Here is a 22418-nt window from a genome sequence, read left to right as displayed (position 1 = left end):
TTACCCCTGGTGGCAATTTATTAAGTTAAATAAAACTCTAATTCGATTATGTATCAGCATGGAAAAATATTGACCTACCTCCTTTTCCTGTTAGAAACTTAAGGAGTATTAAATGTTAATATTTTGAGGAAATTCAGCTTTTCTTACAACAATCTTGCAACAATGTCTAGAGAAGACAAAATTATTTTCAGACAACTGCTTGGGTGAGTAACAAAAGTTGGAGCAGGTGCCTTAGCAAAGATTTGCTAAATTGGGTTTTCTTGCTCCAGAAGGGAACAATCTGTTCCTCCTCTCTACCTAAAGTTATATAACCTAAAAAATTACATTTAAATTTTATAATTATTCACATTGTTCTTTAAGGAAATCACATCTTATCTTTTCTTAGCCAGACTGATCTCCTGGAACAAACTGAGTATTTTCACTCTGTACTATCACCTCCGCCAGGAGTGATTCCTCATCGAAATCATATCCAAATTTTAAAGTGAACTGAAACTTTGCCTCCACTCTAAAGTTTTCCTGGTGGTCTGCACTTGCAAACCCGGGGCTTCTACCTCTAGGGAGCAATTATTTTGGTTTCCTTGACTACTTTGTGAACTCCATGGGGACGAAGCTGTAAGCGACTTGACTGCAGGAATGCTACTCTATTCCTCTTTTATCCCTCCAACCTCAAGCACAGTGCTCGTTCCATATCTAGTTTCAGTGAACTTTTGATATAGGAATTGAAATATGTTTAATTGATAGGATATCTTTAATTGGTAAACTTTCATTTTGGGGGACACCTCATGTGAGCACCCTAAGAAAAACACTACGAGTTTTACATTTAAACACTGCAGATGTAAGAGTCAGGCAAGTTCATAGGGCCCACTGAAGTCCTTGTATCGTAATTTCTTAACATTTTAGATGTTCAGTTACATTTCTTGCTGCTGTTATTGCTTTTTCTTCCCATCAACTCACACAAAATGCTTGGGTTTTAAATTCCTTGAAAGCATTTTCTTATATTTTGTCAAGTTTTTCTGAATGTACCTGGTTAGCATGGTGCCTGACAAAGAGTATTATAGGTGCTTAAAGCTGTTGTTGAAAGACATAATAAACAAACTAATTATTTTAGGTTTTTTGGGGTTTTTTTTTTGACCGGTAAGGGGAGTGCAACCCTTCACACAGTGTCGCCTGCACCGCACTCAGCCAGTGAGAGCACCAGCCATCCCTATGTAGGATCCGAACCCACGGCTTCGGTGCTCCCAGCACTGCACTCTCTCGAGTGAGCCACGGGGCCAGCCCCAACAAACTAATTATTTTAGATAAAAATCACTTCCGTTTTTTGAAATGCTTACCTCCTTGGCATTTATTTCTAATGAGTTGAGTGCAATGTCTCACTCTTTGAAAGAGATGGTGAAATGGTTCCATTTATCCTCCAGGAGCTATGCTCATAATGACCGTAGGGATACAGACTGGTAAGAATATAAAATATAAGGCTTTGTGTAATAGGCGAGGCCACATTTAGGCCAAATGTGCCATGTGGTGTCAGAGGGGCTTATGGATGAAGCCTAGAAGGCTGAAATACCGCAGACAGGTAGGTGGTGTTGATGGTGGTGGAGGAGAGTTTCTGCTGCTCTTACTCCAGCTCAGCTCTTCCTGCCCATGGTCAGAACAGGGTTTGTGGAAGCTGCTGCAAGACCATGAGGGTCTTTGAAACCCCTCTACTGACCCCTGACATTTGACTCTCCTTTTACCCCTTACAATGTTCCCCAAAACATAGAAGGAGCAGGGCTCTTGTGTCTATTTACCTTGTCAGTGAGGGGCCTTTAATCTACTTTAGCATGAAAAATTCATTAAGAATGTACTATTATTTTGTCAGTGAAATCCTCAAATTTTAAATTAAATCCATAGGTCTGGTTTAGCAACCGCCGTGCAAGATGGAGGAAGCAAGCTGGGGCCAATCAGCTGATGGCTTTCAACCATCTCATTCCGGGGGGCTTCCCTCCCACTGCCATGCCGACTTTGCCAACCTACCAGCTGTCAGAGACCTCTTACCAGCCCACATCGATTCCACAAGGTATGGAGCAAGACAGTCAAGGAGATTAAAATGGAACTTCTAATTGCTTGCTCTGGTGGATATTTTATGTGGTGAAATCTTTCTGTGATGCTAACATGGATGATGTTTGTATGTTAATTACAGTACATCAGGTTGTCCCCAATGTGCCTGTCACTTTTCAGAAACATAGCTAGTACTATGACATATCTAAATCTCTCTAAATAAACTGTGCTGCAATCTAGTACTTCTGCAGTACTTTAAAACAAAACGACCTTCTTAAGTAAACAGGGGATTTACTTTTCTTCTGTTAAAATCTTACCTCTACATTTGTACTCCGGTTTGCAACTAACTGAAGCTTTATGATGGTTAATAACTACGGTAGCAATAGAAGAAAGGTAAGTTCTAATAAAGTCACTATTTGTTAGCACATAGAGGTGAATGGGATAATGTTAAATTGTAAGACTCAATTATTTTGGATTATGAAAGATGCATTCCAGGCATTTGAAACTATACTATTAAACTAATAGTTGGGTGTTTTAAAAGTATATTTGATAAGAAATTTGAGACTTGCAGTCCTTACATTGGTTATTATTGGTTATTATTGGTTAATTCTCATATTGATTAATAACATTCACTACAAAAATAGGTTGTTGGCATTGTTAATATGATTTTTGCGTTAATGTTCTGGGTGAGTGTGCCATCAGAGTACATAAGTAAGTTATGTGCTTGCAAAAATATATACAGAGACAGATGTGCCTATATTTATTATAGGTGATTCTATGCCTGCATGTTAAGAAATGGAGTTTGAAATTAACATTTGATCTAACCGGTAGATACTGCTGATGGCTTTGGTGACTTGTGAACTTTTCACTGAACTTTCTCTGCTGGCCTACAGAGGAACTTTATGGCTCACAATCTTCTTCATTTCAGCTGTGTCAGATCCCAGCAGCACCGTTCACAGACCTCAACCTCTTCCTCCGAGCACTGGACACCAAAGCTCTATTCCTTCCAACCCGGACAGCAGCTCTGCCTACTGCCTCACCAGCAGCAGGCATGGATTTTCCAGCTATACAGACAGCTTTGTGCCTCCGTCGGGGCCCTCCAATCCCATGAACCCCGCCATTGGCAATGGCCTTTCACCTCAGGTCAGTCCCGTGTTTCTAGACAGACGATTTGCTGTATACCAGAACCAAATAGTCAATTCCCCGAGGCAGCAGTATAATGAATTGCCAAATTTAAACCATAATGTATTCTTTATATAAGCCACATGATTTTAGTTTTCTAGTTTCCTTTCTTTCCACCCTTCCTACTGGCTGCATCAGAAGTTGTAGCTTAGGCTTAAAATTCAAGGGAGTTCTGTTATCACAGAGACTGTGTTTATGATTAGTTGTCAAGACATTTATCATGTGTTATCTTCTCCACCCCTAGTTCTGGGCTTTGGTTAAGAAGCTCAGACACATTAATGTTTTTTTTTTTTGTTTGTTTTGTTTTTTGTTTTAAATGGTATTTGGTCTGATGGGGTTGAGGGCAAAAGCACCTCGTAAGAAAACACCAAAGCTTTGACAAAACAATCGGAGAGGAGGCAAAGAAGACATGTGGAGAGAAACCCAGCTGATGACTGCAGAACTCTGGAATAAATGAGTTATATATGCACAAATTAGGAGAATTACTGCTCTTTGGGAATATATAAATATTTGAATGTTGTAATTGTTTTTCTAATTTGCATTGGACTGTGAGCTTTCCTTGGGAGATCCTGTTAATAAATTGCCTTGATAATTGCATGTCAGAGGGTTGGGTAAATTTCCTACATGTGGCATCTGTCTGAGGTTGACATTATTAGCAGTTGTTTAAATACAGATCACTTGATTTTATTAGAGAGCGCTTGGCCCAGGTGGCAAGGATAGCTGCCCACTAAATTTGGAGAAATGTCACAAAGGGGTTGCAATCTATAATTGCAATCGAGAATCTCTTCAGGGCCCAGAGTGAGAGTTTTAACAGCTTTATCTTTTCTCAGCCCCCTTTTTCCTCCTGGTGGTTAGAAAAACAGAGAGAAGCTCAGAATGACATAAATGAAAAGTGAAAAGACAATTATACTCAATTACACACTAATCACCAACTATCACCGCTGTCTAAGCACCAAGAGGGCATTCTAATAGGCAGAAAATGAGATTTTAATGGCACAAAGGGTGGCCAAAATAACGACTCATATATCTTTGGCTTCTTCGTTTTCTTCAACTTGTGGTGTGTATCTTGGGAGTGGAGTTCCTGGGCTCTGCGCAACGGTGATAACTCTGAGCAGCTGAAAAGTTCAAAGCCGTTCGAGTTGAAAAGAATGGATAGCAAAGGCAATGGAATAAACATTTCTGCCTAAAGGCAAAAGTTCATAAATCCTTTTTTGTAACAGTAAATGTAATTAAGTTTCATAGATTCCTATAGCACATCCTGGGATAAAAAAAAAAAAAAAAATAAGAGGTGGCTTTAAACTTCAGCTGAAAACTAACAACATGAAAACAATGAAAGTGCTTCCTACAGGACTTTAATACATTTAATTTCCAAGTACTGGCATTTGGGAATGTAATCTTGCGTGAGAATCATGGATTTGTATTAATAGAGTCATCTTTAAAATGCCCAGATTCATAGCATATAAACTTCTCCCATAGTAGAGAATTAGTTATCGCTGTGATTTTTAACAGTAGTAGTTTAGGGCCATAGAAAAGATTTTTTTTTTTTTTTTTTTGGTGACTGGCTGATATGAGGAACTGAACCCTTGACCTTGGTGGTATAAGGCTGCTCTCTAAGCAACTGAGCTAACCAGCCAACTCCAAAAGCTTTTTATCAACATGATTTGGTTGAAAGTTTTAATGAAAGTAAACTTCAACCCTTACCGCTTCTGTAAGGTGAGATCCACGATTCCACTTGCATTTCTTAGTACCTTGCTTTATTCAATCACAATAAAAATAACACAAACGTGTATTCTATAAGTGAAACTACCAGCTTCTTGTATTGCAAGTGTATTATCCTGTATGTTATGAGTATTATTTTGTATTATATAAATATTATGTAAATGGAATTGCTAGAACTTGATCTTCAAACTGTTAATCCTTGACTTCAAGATGCCTGGCTGTGATTCTGGAGTTGGTGGTAGAGCAGGAATCATTCCAATATCAAGCAATGGAAAATTCCACAGGCAATTTTACCCATATTTCTTTACTATATTTCACATATTGTGCTAATTCCTTACTTATTACATTGCAAACATCCCAGCTATTTTACATTTCTACCATACATTTCAGCCTCAAGCTGCCCCAGGAACCCATGTCGTCTTAGTTTTTGAGCATCCTCAGTGAGTTAGCAACGAGACAGATAATGTGCAGTTCTTTCTTATTTCCTCAGGCGACTGGAGAACAAAAGACAGAGATGAATCAGTATCTTGCCAAAAACATTTACAAAAGGACAGAGCAGGAAAATAGGGATTAGAACTCAGATTTCTATAGCCTTTGGGATAATTATCACTTCTCAGGAATGCCTCTACGTAAACAAGAGATGCCTATACTAGTTTAGGTTGTCTGGCTTTCCTAAAAATATTGTAATGAAAAATTTGAAGCAATGAGACCATGTCTAACAAACTGGTTTACCTGTTAACTAAAGAAGAGACTGAAGAAAAGGTGGTGGCCTTTAGTCACTGTTTATTATACAGAAGTGCGTGTCAATATATTGGATCATGTAATGGTAACAAGGGAACTAATGTTATGATTACCAGTTTTCTTCTTCCTCTCTGCCTATACTTTTCTGTCTCCTCTGCCTCTGTCTGGTCATCTAATGTGCTGACAAATCGTGAGGCAGTTGGGACAAGAGTCTAGGATTCTTGGCTCGTAGTCTAGGGTCTTGTCCATTATAGTACGCAGTTGAGTGAAGAGAAAGCAGGTTTCATGACAAAACAGGGGAAAGGGTTTTAGTTATATTTTAAAATAATTTGGTACAAATTAGTTCTCTAAACTTTTGGGTTTGGATTAATTTACACTCGTTTTACTAAGTGTAATTTCCACTAATCTTTTAACTTCTCCCAATTATAAAAGCACTGCATGCTTATTGTAGAAACATGAAAAAATTTTAAAAAGCGTTGTTAGGGTAGAAAAATATTCTCTGAGGGAAACCACTATTCATAATTTTGCACATTGCCTTTTTCCTCTTTTTGGGTCTTGTGCCATTTTAAAAAACATAATTGAGAACGTATTGTATGTGACTTTGCATCTTGCCTTTTCTCTGCCTTTACATGTCATTATAATCCGTTCCCCATCTATTAATATAAACTGAATTGGAGCTAAAGTTTTTTTAGTCCTTATGGTCAATTCATTGTAGATCTGTCTTCAGTGGAGGCTATATGATATTTAAAAAATATTTGTACGTTTTATATGACTTTTCCCCCAGTGTCATTGAAATTGATGTATTGTTTACCATTCAAACTCAGAAATCATGAGCTAGACTGTGTTTGAACCACTGTGGAATGGGCTCTCTAGTTTCTTATCAAGGAATTAATGGACACCATAAGGACAGTCAAATCTTGTCTCTGTATGTGTGTGTGTGGATGGTAGCTGTTTTTCATCTGGGGTCTCTAACATATCTGCTCCCTCAAGCAAAGATTCTTTTAAAGCTCAGAATCAGAGCCATTCATCAAATGGGCTTCATAGATGCCCTCAGTCCTTTCCTCAGGGAAGGTCTCAGCTTCATGAGGGGAAGTCACACCTGTCCAGATGGCCAGGTGGTATAGCAATGGACTGACCTCTATTTATGACAATCTGAATTTCATAATACTGACAAAAACTTTTATAAACTTTGGTCATACCCTTCCTTGAGTTGCTGAAAGTGCCTGTGTGCTATTTAACCATTTGCAAATTTTTCTTGTTCTGATAGAATCAGCATCTCTATCTGGGGAATATTCCCATTTTACTTATGGGAATACTGAGGCCAAGGCAACATAATCATCTAAATGACAGAGTGAGTTACTGGCAGGGTTAAGAGCCAATCTATCTCTCTTCCAGTCGATAATAATTCTTCTGTGACTGCGAAGTACACATTGCAGTTGCTGGTCTCCATCAGAGGAAGCATAATGTCCTAGGAATTTTTCCATGGGCTTTTGTGCTGATGTTTGACCAATTTTCCTGCAGGCATAGTTGAATGGCTTCACCAATGGGAGGGCTGGGCTTCACATTCCATCAGAGGTTGGATCTGTCAGGGAACCTGAGGCAAGATTCTCAGTGATTGGTGAGAGGGGAGATAGGCTAAGGACCTCAAAATTTTCCACCATCTCTGAATAGCTGTCTGAACTACATACCCCTTTTAGGAGATGGGGCTGATAATGAATGACAAAACACCCTCTGGAAAAACAAACAAACAAACAAACAAAAAAAAACGTTCAATTCACTCTGGCGAGAACTTACCCCTTCCATATAGTAGCCTTCTTTTGAAATGCTGTGCTCTCTTGGTATGGGGACAATACAGAACATATGGAAATATAGACCATTTATGTCCCCTCAGTCTCTAGACAGTACATTACCAACACCTTCCAGCATGTACAGGAGGGAAAAGGAATGCTGACTTGGAATACTGAGTGCCAAGGAAATACTACTGTATGTTCAAGATGTGAGACTAATTAGCATTTGGCCCATGTTCTTCTAATTAACTTTCCTTTGCAAGAAATACTACCCTCACTGCTCCCCAACCCCACAAACACACATAGCCAACCCCCCAAAACAAGGACAATTAAATTAACAAATTTTTATCGTTTCACATTCCATCCCCATCCTACTCTACAAACCCCACAGTTCTTTGGTAACAGTTTCTAATGATTTCTTCAGTGAAATACAGTGTCAGTGGGTTACATGGTTTCTAGGAAGCTTTTCTATTGTTCTGTAGTATATAAAAATGGTCCAACTTGGCTGCATTTAGGGTTCATCAACCATTGCAAATGATTCTTCAAATGTTTTGGGTTTGGTAAAACCTAAAACACATTTTTGCCAAGCACTTTTCCTCCTTAATTTTTCAAACTGTGTATTTTAGGGAAAATTCGATCCATATGGTTTTGATTCATTTACTCTTATATCATTGACATTTTTTTTTCCTACGGAGCCATTTGATATCTAAGAAGCTTTCTGAGCCTTTCCTACATTCATTTTAAGCATTTTCGTCCTTAAAAAGAGGAAGTCCTGTTTGCAAACTCAGAGGCCGTAAATTTTGAATACTTCTCAATTCAGCAATATTTAAAAATACATTTGGTATAAGTCTGGATTATTCTGAAAACATTTTATGTTCAGAGCAGATGGGCAGATTTTTAGTTTCTGGTTTATAAGTAAAACCAATGTCAAAATAAGAAAATAGGCTTGAATTACAAAATTTTTTTGTTGTTGTTTTAGAGAACGTTTAACTGTTATTAATAAATCCCCCTGGTAAGAGCTATGCTCAGAGGCCTCGTTTCAAATTTTGCCCAGGTCTTGGGTAAGATGTAATTGAATAACCAGTACACCTGTCCTATTTCATGGATAATCTACTGAGGAAAGAAAAAATTCTCATAAAGATTTGTGTACCAGGCTTGAAAACGCTTGAATGTTTGTTCACCACTCAGCACTTCAGGAACAAAGAGTAGGTCTGCAGAACTCATCAAGTTTATCGACCATTCATCTGTTAAGTCTGGTTGAATCATCACAACCTGGTGGGGGTGTGATATCATCTCTGAAATAGACCCAGAAAGATCAAATACATCCTTGTAACTAATGAGATTGTGGTTAATGGCATAAGATGCCAGGATCAACTTTTCTTCTCTTTCACATTTTACAAAAGAAAACCTTTAACTCAGCCACACATCTCGTTGCTTTTAAAGAACAATATTAAAATTGAGATTATTAGTGTGTAATGTATGTAAATTGCATATTCGGTGTCAGCTACGCTTATTAGGCAGTGTCTCCATTTCATGCATATATGAATTAGGCTATCCTGGTTCCATTTCAAATTAGATTTCAATTGCTCAGCGCAGTTTCTTTTGACAAACATTTGTTAATCCTAAAACTTATTAAGAAGAAGCATTTAAGTGTTAATATGTGTACACAAAGCTCAAGACTGCTTTTGATTTGCTTGTCATTTTTTTGGACCACAGTGTTAACAGTGATCTCAAACTCTTTAGCAGCAAGGCAAGATGATGGTTGTTTGTCCACGGAAGGTGTAAGGGTTTTCTACAGATAAGTGTATTGTGTGGATGGGATATAGTCATTAAAAATGGTTGCTTTTTTCACCATAGCATGGCAATTCCTTGCCCTTCTCTTGTGTTGCTTATACACATAAAAGCTATAAGGTTTATGCTGCTGGTAAAGCCAGCTCTTATTTTCAAGAGAGCTATTTTTCTGGACATTTTTGGGCACACATCCGGAAGCTACTTGGTGCTAGTCTTGCTGATAAGCCATTCGGTTTGTCCATTTCATACACAGGTTGCGAAGCCTGTGCCCCCAGCCTACTTTATCATTGTGAAGAACCCGACAAGCAGGTGGCCTGCCATGAACTCATTTCCCAATGGAGGTCCTTCCTTCTCTTTACACTTTCCAGAAATCCATCTGTGGAGGAAGGAGTGATTTTGATTAAAGAGATTTGTTGGGTGTCAAACAAAGCTGGGACAGAGAGACATGCTGTACAAGAGTGGCAGCCTCTCAAAGGCTCGAGCCTCTTTCTGTTTCTTTTCTAAAGCAGTTGATGAGTGTATTACCAGGGCTTCACAAGCCTCACGTGTTTATGAAGGCTCGAGGATGTTTATGATCATAAACGAGCCCATTTCAGCTCCACCAGAACTACCATTGGCCATTTGCATGTTTCTATTCTGCTATATTAGGTTTTCAAGATGTTCTGCTCTGTGGTGAAAACATCGCTGTTAATCCGTTTGTTGAATCAATGCAGGCTGTAATTGACGTGGTGCCTTTGGTTTTGCTCTGCAGGCTGTGTTGCTACCCTTACAGAATATGAGGAGGGCCCTGGTTTATGTCAGAACTAGCTATGGCCTCTTGAGCGAGTTAGATTTAGAAAATCATGAGAGAAACAACTACTTGGCCAAAATTTCCTTTTTAAAGAAAAGGGGAGAGCTGCAGCCAATGACTGAATCTTACATCACGTCACTGAAAAGAACCACAAGAAAACCTTTCCTGCTGAATTAAATGTTTTTGTGTTTGCTGAACTGATTTAAATAGAAACTCCGTCAGCTACATTCTCCTATACATTAGACGAGTCCAATGCAGCAACCCCATGGTTTTCAGGCCCATCTGAATTCCTCTAGCAATTGAGGAGAAACATAATTGAGTGTGATTGCTTTGTCTATAACTAAGCTACTAGAATAAAAAGTTTTCCTTTGTAGTCAGGAATACACAGAAAAGCTATGCTAGATTCTAGTGTGGGGCCAATGTCCTGAATCAACCCACTATATGTTGATGGAATGCAATATAAAGCTTTTAATTTATTACTGCATTTGCAAAATGGCAATATCTACAGAAATCTGAATACTTGCATATTTATTCAATTAGAGGCTGAATATATACTTTGTACTGTAGACAGAGAAGACTTGATTCAGTCATTAGCTGTGTACTATTTTTTGTTGTTTTTTCCCCCCAAGGATTCTGTCTCTGCAAAACAGTCTGCATTTCATCAGAGGTGTGTATTTTTCAATGCATAGTGTAATATTTAAAAATTGCTCCTGACGTGTAGCTTGAGTTCAGTAAACTAGAGTTTCTGAGATTAGTAATTGCATCGTCTCTGCTGATCAATAGAAAAGATGGCAAACTGGGAGACCTTTTGAGACAGTCCATTTTGCAGAACTACAGGGTAGTGTTTTTACATTGAAGGGAATATTTCTTCGCTGTGAAATAACTGTGAAGCTAAATCTTCAGTGCTGAACTAATGAAGGAAGGAAGCATTAGTTAAAGAAATAACTGTCCTTATTTCTTACAAAATATTAATGTCTCATTTTGGGCAGCTTGCATTTTAAAAATCTAGTATCTGTTCTGAGATTTAAAAATACCCCCTATAGAAACGATCCTCTATTTGTATGAATCCATGGGAGTAATTCCAGCTCAGTGTCAATCCTTTCATGACTCTTCCAGGCAGAATTTCTTGCTTTAGTCTTTGTTGATTCCATATTACTGTATTTATACCTTGTTAAAATACATACCACACGGTATGATATTATTAGATTTTCATTCCCCCCACCCGCCCTTTTACTACAAACTTCTAGAGAACTGGTACTATGTCATAACCATCTTTGAACACCCAGAAACCAAACCAAACCTCATAATAAAGGCTTGTTCCCCCAAAGCAGTCTCCTTGCAACAGTGGTTTGGGGGGAACAGTATTCTCAATGAATAATTTGGTAAAAGTCACAAATTATATCCCTTTATTTTTCAGTGTTCCAGTGCACATTAGCCTACTATAGGCTCCGACAAGTTTTGCAGAATGGAAACAAACATGTTTAGCCTTGTTTAACTCAGAGTTTTCTAATTTGACCATTGGACCCTTTTGTTGAATACCAAGCTATCAAGTTTTGAGGAACCTTTCCTAGGAAGTGCTGAATGATAGAAAACACAGGTGAAGACCCAACTCATGATCCATCCATTTCTAAAATAGTTCCCTTGATTTTTTTCCATAGATGAATGTTTCTTTCTAATTAATGTCTCGTTTTATCGTTTACCTCCACACATTGTCAGCTCTCTATGTAAGAACTTGTGTGTGGGAGGGGGAGGGGGCAGACTAATTTTAAAGAAGAGACTATTAACTGCTTAATAATGTTTAGATAAGGGAGTAAAGGAAAGAAAAAGAATTCCTGTTTAGTGAATTGATTACAGTGTGGGTGTAACTCATTGATCTAAAGAGAACCCCAAGGTCAAAAGCACTAGATTCCAAGACTTGTTAGTCATGCTCTGGCTGTATGTCTTCAGATAAGTTCTTTAAACTATCTCAGCTTCTGTTTCATCTTCTTGATAATCCTGGAAGATCTTAAATAAGAATTGACCTACAGAGCTGTGTTGGGGAGCACAGTCCTTGGGAAATCTAAATGCTCTTTGATAGAGTAATAATACTATTGCAACAGGGCTTTCATTATTGTTTACTGAAAAATATCATGTGAACCTCTGACAAAAAACAGACTTTTGCTTTTCCCTGACCAATAAAGCAGGTGTGAAAACTGAGTGACATTGAAGAAAAGGTAGTTTCTCTGTCGACTGGAATATTTTCAAGTATTTCACTCAGACATTTTAAAGAACTAAGGACTCATTCTGATCTAGATTCAGAATTCAGTAGTTATAATACTCTAGATAAGGTAATCTTAGAAATATAATGTACTAGAATTGGTTTTGAGTAATTCAGACTGCAATAACATGAGAACCCACTACAACAAAAACGAGAGCCAATGATCCTTCAGTCCATGGGGCTTGGAGTGCAGAGGGGAGAAGGTGGTCCTATTGTTTCCCTTTTTTTATTCTTGTTTTGACTTACTCAAAAATGAGATGGACATAAACACATTTTAAAAAATACACAGTCCATCTTTTATAATGCTAGATCCTGGATAAACTGGGTAAAGCACGACACTTACCTCCAAGGCCAGGGAATCTGATGCAGAGCAATGCTTCCCTCACCTGCAGAGGATAAAGGTAATTTAAACAACAGGTACAAGAGAAAAGTTTTGGAAAGTAAGCAACAATCTAAATAAGTAATTTGGAGTTAACCAATCGGAAAGCACTATTCCAATCACTGGATTACAAAGATTTTATTTCGTTAAGATCTGCAGGAGCAGACAATTTCTGTAGATCAAAGAACTATGTAAGTGACTTTACTGTGGACCTTGTACATTGCCAGCCCACATCAAGTTGCTTGTGCAACAGGAGACATAGCCACTGCCCAATTTAAGACCAGGAACACAAGTAAGTTTTTGGGGTGGAAAAGAGAACACAACATCATTATTGTTTCAGTGTCTCTGGAGTTGGGTATGAGAGGGAATTAAAGGTAGATAAGATTTGAGCTTAGCGGCATAGTAGCTTCTGATTCCTAGAAGGCTGTTCTCAGATATCGTCTCATATTTGTAGCATTGCTACAAGTTCCATGCATCTTAAACGAATGCTTATTCTGTCTTACCACAAATTCCACTGTTCCTGGTCAAACAGACCTGAAAGTAATTTCTAAAGAGTACATTCATTCTTAGACTTTTCTGAGACTTTCCTCCACTTTCCCATGGTTAACAGAAATATTTCTCCTGATATGTACTCATCAATATTGTACTTAAATCAGTTTCACATGGTCTTCTCAGGTAGTTCTTTTCTTGAACTTAAGCACATACCTTCCTTCACCTGAAGAGAAGGGCAGGGAGGCTTCTCTTATATAGTCTTCAGGCAGCTGCTAGATAGTCTTGTGACATTGACTTTGGGGAGCCACAGAAGTATTTGCCTACATCATACATGGAAGAAAGAATAAACTTCCTTGTTGAGCTGGGCCATCATTTTCCTTCTTTAGTGGGTCAGAATGTCGGCCTTCTGCATTGTTAGGGTGTTGGGTGCAAGGGAAAATTTTAGGGAAATGAGAATGTAGTATAGTCCAACATCTCTGCTTGGCAGGGCCAGAGTTGAAGCTCTTCTTACTAAAAGGCAATGTAATTTTCTAGTTTATTATAAGTTATTTATGAGTTTCAGGCAGAACAGAGTAGTTAAGCTTCAGCAAGGTTAGCATTTATGAATTTTTATTTAGGGTGAATCAGTTCTTTATTTCCTCAAATGCAGGTTTAGTTTATGGGCAATTAGAGGGAAATTTTTAAATGCCATCTCATTAAAGTATTGTGGGATGTCCAAGCATAGTGCTTTTCTTTTTCTGTGTTTAGAATCCGAAGTCCCAAAGAGTCAATTAATATTTAGCAAATGTGTCCTGAAGTAGTCATGATATGAAACCAAGATATATGTTGATTTTTCACAGTCGTGTTCTTTGACAGCTTTTTGAAATGGTGATAGGTTTGAGTGCACATCCTTTCAAGGGCTACTGTGGTTGTGAGAAATTTCCTGCAATGAGAAGAGTTAACAGAAGGTAATGTCATTCCTTCCAGAAAGTGTTTCAGACTCTGTGTTAAGTGATGAATGAGGGTATCTGACCCACATCTGTTTTACATTAGAATGGAACATTGCCCTGACATCGTTAGGAGCATTTGTCAAGATTCCCTGGACAGAGCTTCTGTAAATTACATGCTGCAAATGTGTCAGGGTCAGATAAGAGGATACCATTAACTCCCCTAAGTTTACTCAGGGCTCTGTCAGTCCATCTTAATATGCTAACGGCCAACAATTTTCCTTGAACCGTTTTGTTATATTTTTCATTCATAGAAGGAAAAAATATGTATGCTATACCTCCCCGATATTGCACATGTTCTTTTCTAATAAATCATATTAATTGTAGACATGGTCACAAAGCACATTAAATGCAGGCATGCGTAAATGAATTAAAACATATGAGAATTTTATTATGCTCATGGTGGGTCTAACATAGTCAAATACCAACTGTATTAACTGGCATACTTTTTCATTTAGGTGGAATGAACTTTTTCTTAATGCGCTTTATTTTATTGATAATAGATGGACATGATATGATTGTTCATCATTGGCTAGAAGTAAACTATATATATATATTCATATACAATGTATACTGTATACTTATATATAGTGTGTGTGTGTGTATATATATATACACACTTGTATAGAGTATGTATATGTGTATATATATATATACACACACAAACACACCTCTTGCAAATTCTTGCTAATTTCTTGCCTAGATTTATGTTTTAATCATCAGTTCCTAAAGAATATTGCTATCAATTTAACAGCTTAGCTCTATTGAGAAATAGGTATTCTAAAGAATGGATGAAAGTTATTTCAGTAATTGGTCACAGGACCGGAGATGAAAGCATATATACAGCCTTTGGAGTTTAACTGAGACAATACTTACTATACTATTCACAAAAAAGCTTGGAAATATATGCAGCATATGAACTACACTTGTCTGGCACTGACACTCTTTTACCATGCATTAAACATAGCTACTTGTAAAATGTGAGCTAAGGTTAAAATAAAGAGTTAAAGCCATATTTAGCTGGGCATTTTACGTGTACCAGTCTTCTATCTGGTTAGGTAAAAGTTGACTGTGCCCTTTCCATAACTCTCAGGATGGGTGAGAAGGTCACCATACATACCTTAAGAGAAACTTCTGCCTTCAGGCAACTTCCCTCTTACAGCTTGCAAACAGACAGGACCAAAAATCTAATTATTTAGATGCTAATCAACTGCAGGATAATTCCTAAGGCATTTGAATCTGAAGACAAGATTTTCAGGAAAGTCTCCATTGTTTAAATTTAGGCTTTTCAGTCTCAAAGATACAGACATTGAAATTTAACCATTAGATGGCTCCAATAACACCCTTATTGGCAAAAAACATTTGGATAAATATTTGAATATTTTTGTTTGGTTTTGGAAATGAATTATATCTAAGTAAAAAAATATGCAGGCTGTAGACTTCTGGAGAGAAGAAGGCTAAAAAAACTCCCTTTATAGCAAAATCATTTTTAAAAAAGCAACTAAACTTATCTTATTAAATGTTAAATCAGAAGAACATCTGATTTCTTAAGAACAATAAAGACAGTAAAGACATAAACCAGGATTCCACTAAGGAAAAAAGAAGCGCCTAGATGTGCACCATAATTTGCTAAATCATTTTAGATTCCTGATAAGCTCTGTGCACTTTCAACTGACAGCAAAACCCTAAAGCTTGTGCCAAGACAAATATTTTCCAGACACATCGTTTTAAATGTAAATCTTAATTTGGCCCATAGTTTTTATATTTTATATTTAATCTCACAATAGGAAAACTCAAGAGAAAAACGGCATGAAGCAATTGTAAAGAGTTAGTTTTTCTTGAACCATATAATCTTCCAATCAAGATATAAACAACCTACTTGGAATTCTGAAACTTGAGAATGAGTTTAAAGGGATCTTCAGAAAACATCTCTAATAATGCAAACGATGGAGAAACCGGAGGAAGAAGTGTTGGCACAAGATTCTAAGGCTTCAAACTTGTTTTTAAAGATTATTGATAAAATAATTTAGAAATGGTGTCTAGAAAACATTTTGGAGGTAACAATACAGAAATTTGCTACTAGACTTTTTGAGATGCCTCCCCTAAGAATTTTACACAACTGAAAGTAAAAAGCAAGAGCTTCCCTCAATCCCTTTTCTGATGGGACAGAACAGAAATCTTTACTGAAGAAAACTCTTTCTGGTCATTGCGACTCCTGGATTTACCTGGCATTTAATGAGAAAGTGGTTGGTGTTCAGGAGACACAACTGAGTAGCCTTGAATTTGTTTCTTTTCCTTTGAAATTGTTTGTGAAAAACAGGGAATTGTGCTCCCTCCCACCCCCAATTTTTTTTTTTTTTAAAAGGCAAAAAATGCCAGTCCCATAGTAGAAATAGCTTACTAATGGTTTAGGAGGGGGGAAAATCCACTTCGCAAAAAATAAAGATTGTATTTTAGGCTTTGAATTACTAATTGCTGTAGGAAAAGCATGTATAAAAAAATTGTGGCAATATGCCTAAAAAGAAAATATGACTGGAAGACATTCCATAACCATATTGGGGGAGTTCTAAGAAGTTCATTTACCAATCTTCGCACACAGAAAGAAATTTCCATAGCTTCCCTTGGACCACATGAAACACCAAATAGCTTTTAAAGAAACATACATGAAAGTGTAATGGGACTCTTCCACAGAGATTTGAGGTTTTAAATTATGTTAGGGGAAAGTAATGCATTTTCTATTGACATATTCCCCTTTTTCCCCTAACACAGATCTCCTATTTAATTTTTAAATGACAGGTTATTAAAATCGTGTACATTTCTCAAGTTTTCTCAGTGTGAATGAAATGAGATAAATCACATTATCGTTATTTATTAATGTGAATTCCAGATCAAGCATAGGAAAATCTTACTGCCTCATTCCCCATCCTTTTATAATTCTTGAGATCATGATTGTAATATGTGACTATTACAGTCGACGTAATTTTGTAGGAAAATGTCTGTCTCTTTGGCTCTATCAGAAAAGTCAAAGGGGCCAAAGATAACCGTCTCTGGTCCTGTTTATTCCCTTACATCAGTCACTGCAAATATTGGGCTGCTGAGCTTAGAGCTATTGCTAAAGCAGGAGCCCTTCCTGGCCTCCTGAGTGTGACACTGGCAATACTGACAGGAACACCCAACAAGCCTCCTTCCTATTTGGGTCACCTTCTGGGATGTCTTAAAGGCACTCTGCCCTGGAATTTTTGAGGAAATATCTTTCTATTGCCCTGGAACATGGCCCTGCAGACAGTACTGTATCCTCTCTATCCTCTAATAGATATATTTTAAGGTCTTACAGTAAAATCCTGTCCTAATGAATTTTCTAATGCAGCAACTGCAAAAAGTTGCTATGTGAATAATGCCATAAGCTGTTTTTTTGCTATAGGAAGGATTGGTTTCTTCTCTCTTAAAATTCTTCATTTTTTCCCCTCCCCATAAACAAAGTTATTGCTGCCTTCAAAGTTATGCAAACAAGAAATGTATGGCAGGGGATTAAAAAGAAGTTTATCACAAAAATGTACATATAGCTCATGGAAGAGTGTGCATGTTTTGAATAAAATTCTGCTCTGAGCTCTTCAACTATAACTATACATAGAGTATTCCATTTCTCCCTTAAAGTGACATACCATTTACTGAGTTTCAAATAGGTATCTTCATGAAGGACACTATTAATTTAAAATATATTCTCTTTTTATCCAGTACCATTGGATATCTGCCTCTCAAGTACTGATACAGTTACAAAATTGCTTTTTCTAAGTGCTTGTTTGTTTACTTAACACAGCTTATTTACCTATGTCTTTACCCCCTTTCATTAAAAAAAATTACAGTTTTCATATTTTTATTTTTTCTGTCCATTCTTTCCCATCGGGCCAGCACACAAAGATATTCTCCTGATTTGAAAGAATGTGTTTGGCCCCAAACAAGCTCTATTTTAAAGATTCTTTTTTTCTAATAGACATGCCTACTTTGGGCTAAAATAAAATACTTACTAAATTAGTATATCAATGGAAGTTTATAAATTTTCCAAGTATATACTGTAAAACAGTTTGTGTAAGCTCGTGAAAAGGCAAAAAAGAAGAAAAAATCCATGTGGGTGGAAGAACATCCAGGAAATAATTTAAACACATTCTTGGATATGTCCAGGTTTTTAAAATGAGGAAATGAAGAAATTAACTTGCTACAGGACCCTATAAGAACCCACGTTCTAGTCACTTTCCATCTTCCTGGGGTTGTAAATCCTGTAAATTATTTTGTTACTTTCATTTTCCCCCAATCCCCGATAAAACAAAACCATGCTCTGTCACACATGATTATTTTTTAGAATATAACTGATTTTTAGAGATTTTTAAAAAGGTATTTTAACCACGTATCTCAAGGAAATTTAGATCCTTGGGTGGGATGTCTTTCAAAATTTGGGTATTACTGTGTTGTTTTACCCACACTGGCCCACCTTCCCACCTCCCCATGTGCATACGCACACAATAACCCAAATGAAAAGGACACGATGAAATGGAAAATGGGGTCTATGGCGAAAGCAGGGGAGATCAGTGGCCTGTTAAAATGGAGAAAGAGAAAATAAAACCACAGAAGGTGGTGAACAGATTTTCTCTCTCCTTTTTTTTTTTTTTTTTTTTTTTTTTGTCTCTTGGGGCTAATTGAAGATGGATCAGTTTAAAGCCTTAGTTCAAGAAGATTTTCTTTAGCTATAAGGATAATGCAAACCCTTCCCATAGGGAATTATGGGATCCTTGTTTTTGGAATCTGAGTCAGGATGCTTCCTGGAATGCAAGACTGGTCCTCCTCTCCCCATGCCCCTGGCTTGCTGGAACCCCCAGATCTGGTATTCTAAGGGTTTTGCCTGAATTACTTCTGAGTGAGAGGTGCTTTGCAGCTAGCATCAGGGCCTATAATGAGGGCTTGATTTTTCATTTCTGCCCCCTCTTCTTGCTCTTACTTATACACTTTCATCTCCATAGCTTCAAGTTTCCTAAAAGAAAACAGGACTATTACTGAAATATTGTGCAAGTGCAGGACACTCCATTTAAATACTGTGCAAATAGATGTGTTTTCTGGGGGTCTCTTCACCCTGCAGTAGATTTCTTCTGTGATTGTTTTTGATCCCTGCTACAGAATTGAGGTTGAGAAAAAACACTTCCATTCTTGTGTGGCAGTTTTCCAGCTGCAAAATTAATTATCCACTTACTTCCATCATGAGATGCTGTAAAGGTCAATGAGCTTAGTTTGTGAAACACTTCACCATGCTGATCTGAAAGTTCTGTTATCTTTTCTTTTTTTTAAGTTTTCTTATTCTCTAGGGTTATTTACAAAACAGAACTTTTTAGAACATGTTTGCATTTAGGCTTGTGTTTCCTTTTAATGTTTCTTCTGTATAAAATGTTGATTTAGAGAAGAAATGAAAGGACAGGTAATAGAGAGAGTTATTTGGAGAATCTTTTATCATTCATTCATTCATTCATTCATTCATTCATTCATTCAACACCTAATTTGTGCCAAGCGCTGTTTTAGGTGCTGAGACATAAAAATGAGTAAGTTAGTCCTCTCATAGCTTCCACAAATCAAAGTAGATGCCAAATTAATGATTATGTAGTGGGAGGAACAAGTAGCACAGATGAATATCAGGGAGGGAGCAATTATTTCTAGTAACTGAAGGACGGGCAAGGTGAGGAGCTTTCATAAGAGGGAACACTGAAAAAAGGCAGAGTTCTCAAAATACATGGAAAAAAAGACGAATTCATTTCACATTTTTTTTATATAAGTGAATGCCTGTTTAAAATCACCTGTGAAACTTTTAGATGTAATATATGATGAGACATTTTTCTATAGGAACAGAAATAATTTCTCCCTCTCTCCATCCCGTCTTTTCCCTCCTTTGGAATTCTAGTCTGATTTTATCACTGGGGACATAGTATAATCTCTCCCCCTCTCTCTCTTCCTCCTCCTCTTCTTTTTCTTTTCCCTCCCTCTTTCCCTTTTCTGAAACTGCAGTCAGATGTTATCATGGGGCACGATATAATATCTCTGCCACTTTGAATTGAGGTCACAGTCTTCCGGACAGCTCTTTAACAGATTTCCAAAGAAAAAATTGGACTTTCAAGTTATTCTTTCAGCTATAGGCTATGATCTGGTCCTCCCTTCATTTTAACTTCTTCCCAATTTGCCTGTTTATTTTAGGTAATGGGACTCCTGACCAACCATGGTGGGGTACCTCATCAGCCCCAGACCGATTATGCGCTCTCTCCTCTCACTGGGGGCCTCGAACCTACCACCACGGTGTCGGCCAGCTGCAGTCAGAGACTAGACCATATGAAGAGCTTGGACAGTCTGCCAACATCTCAGTCGTATTGTCCACCTACCTATAGCACCACGGGCTACAGTATGGACCCTGTTACAGGCTACCAATATGGGCAGTATGGACAAAGTAAGCCTTGGACTTTCTAGAGGATAATTACTTTTGGAAAAAAGATAAATTCAACTCTTGCTTCAGAAAGGAGAGTAAAAAGCATGATTAAGCCTTACATCCCAGTATTACTACTGTGGCCAAGCCAGCTAATTGTTCCAGCAAGGTCTCCCTTATATAATTATTTTCTTAACTGATGTCAACAACATCTTGCAGTCATTAATTGCTGAGACGTGAAAACTGATTGCCACTAGGTGAAACGCAAGGGTTGGCCAAAATGAAACAACCTCTAGCATTAGAAACACATGTTCTTAATGAGGTCAGCTTCTAAGGATTATATAGGGTATAATCCCAGTGACACAGAGTTGTGTCAAACTTGTTTTAGGAATAAAAATATTAGTTTTCATCCTTTGATAGCACGGTATTAAATATGACATTGTCAGCCTGTAGCTGATGTTACTCCTGATGGTGAATTGTCCCAGCATGACCTAAAAAGCTGCGTGTGTTTCCTTACAGGTGCCTTTCATTATCTCAAGCCAGATATCGCATAAGTGAACTGTCCACTTGGAGCTAAAACTGGCCTCGTTTCCGGTCTCCACAGCCTAGATATGAAGAATCTTCTCAGAAATAAAAAGAAAAAAAAGTCACCTTTTTAGGGAGCAGTCCCAACAGGAGTCAAATGAGAGTGACTCATTTTCTTTCTCCAGTAGTTGGTTTCTAATTCTTTCAAACATGTTGACGAAAGCAACGAAAAAGAGGAAGACCCGGAGCAATTAAATACAAAAGCAACATTTTAAGGCAATGGTTTAACATGGCCACATATCAAAATATCCCAACTCTTTAGTGCTGATGATCAAGGACCTAAAACATTCCATTTGTGTGAGTGTATCTGAGATTTACCTGGACTGGTTTGGGCAAGCAGAATGTTCTAAAATATAGTAGGAGAATACTCTGAAGTATAATATGTTGGATGTCCATTGCTTACACTTCCACAACTTTAAAACTGCTCCCTTAATGAAGCAGGCATGGAGGAATCCTAGACTTTGACACACTGGAAATTGATATAAAAATAAATGCCACCATATTTAGGAAGCTAGACTAGATGTAAAGGGCCTCCCAAATAAATTATTTGTTATCATAGTCTCACTTGTATCCTACTTGTTAATAAATGTCCTGGACACATCTTGCTAACAGGATATGGGATAACAGGAAGAAAAGCTTATTTCCTTTTCCGGTGCAGGGAGAGGTATGTGACGTCTTCCCAATTCATGTTCATTTGGAAGCCAGTCTAGGCAGGGAGAAGTGACACGCATTCACATATCTGCTTATCAGTGTGCAATACTGTGTACCTCATGGATGCTTTGGCAGTGGCCATGGCGATGTAAACAACAGAACTACATATTTGCAGGTGCTTTTATTTCTGCAGCCCGTAATTCATTGTGGTGCAACGCAGTGAAGTTTGCCATTTGCTGGACAACCGACACCTGGCTTGCTCCTTTTGATTAGAGACTGTGTCAGAGAATAATGCTTTTAAAATTATTCCGTTTACATTCTTCTCTTTTCTATGAAAGGCAGGGCAAGAACAGAAACGTCCATGTGGCTCTCGTGTACTTTTAAATTATACCATGATATCCAATATTAAAAGATTATAGGAACTGAGGTTTACGTACGTTTGCGTGGTGACATTTTAGAATGTCAATAAATTTGTTTTTTGAAGCGTTGAGAAGAACAAAAAGGTGAAAGGCAGTGTTATTTATTTCTTTCTATTCTTGGAACCATGAATGAGGTAGGCACAAATCCATTCCT

The 22418-nt window shown here is 37.6% G+C and overlaps 1 protein-coding gene across 2 annotated transcripts in view; it reads left to right on the top strand.

Annotated features, from left to right (window-relative positions):
* Positions 1-21163, top strand: part of PAX3 (paired box 3) — a 94619-nt gene extending 73456 nt beyond the window's left edge. For both annotated transcript variants that reach the window (XM_063111927.1, XM_063111920.1), the window contains exons 6-9: positions 1888-2053; positions 2963-3177; positions 20387-20633; positions 21129-21163. In XM_063111927.1, the coding sequence (XP_062967997.1) occupies positions 1888-2053; positions 2963-3177; positions 20387-20633; positions 21129-21163 (663 nt within the window). The remainder of the gene's footprint in view (positions 1-1887; positions 2054-2962; positions 3178-20386; positions 20634-21128) is intronic.
* Positions 21164-22418: the final 1255 nt, after the last annotated feature.

Source organism: Cynocephalus volans, chromosome 1 (assembly GCF_027409185.1).
Source record: "Cynocephalus volans isolate mCynVol1 chromosome 1, mCynVol1.pri, whole genome shotgun sequence".
NCBI lineage: Eukaryota > Metazoa > Chordata > Mammalia > Dermoptera > Cynocephalidae > Cynocephalus > Cynocephalus volans.
This window is presented reverse-complemented; position numbering and strand designations above follow the sequence as displayed.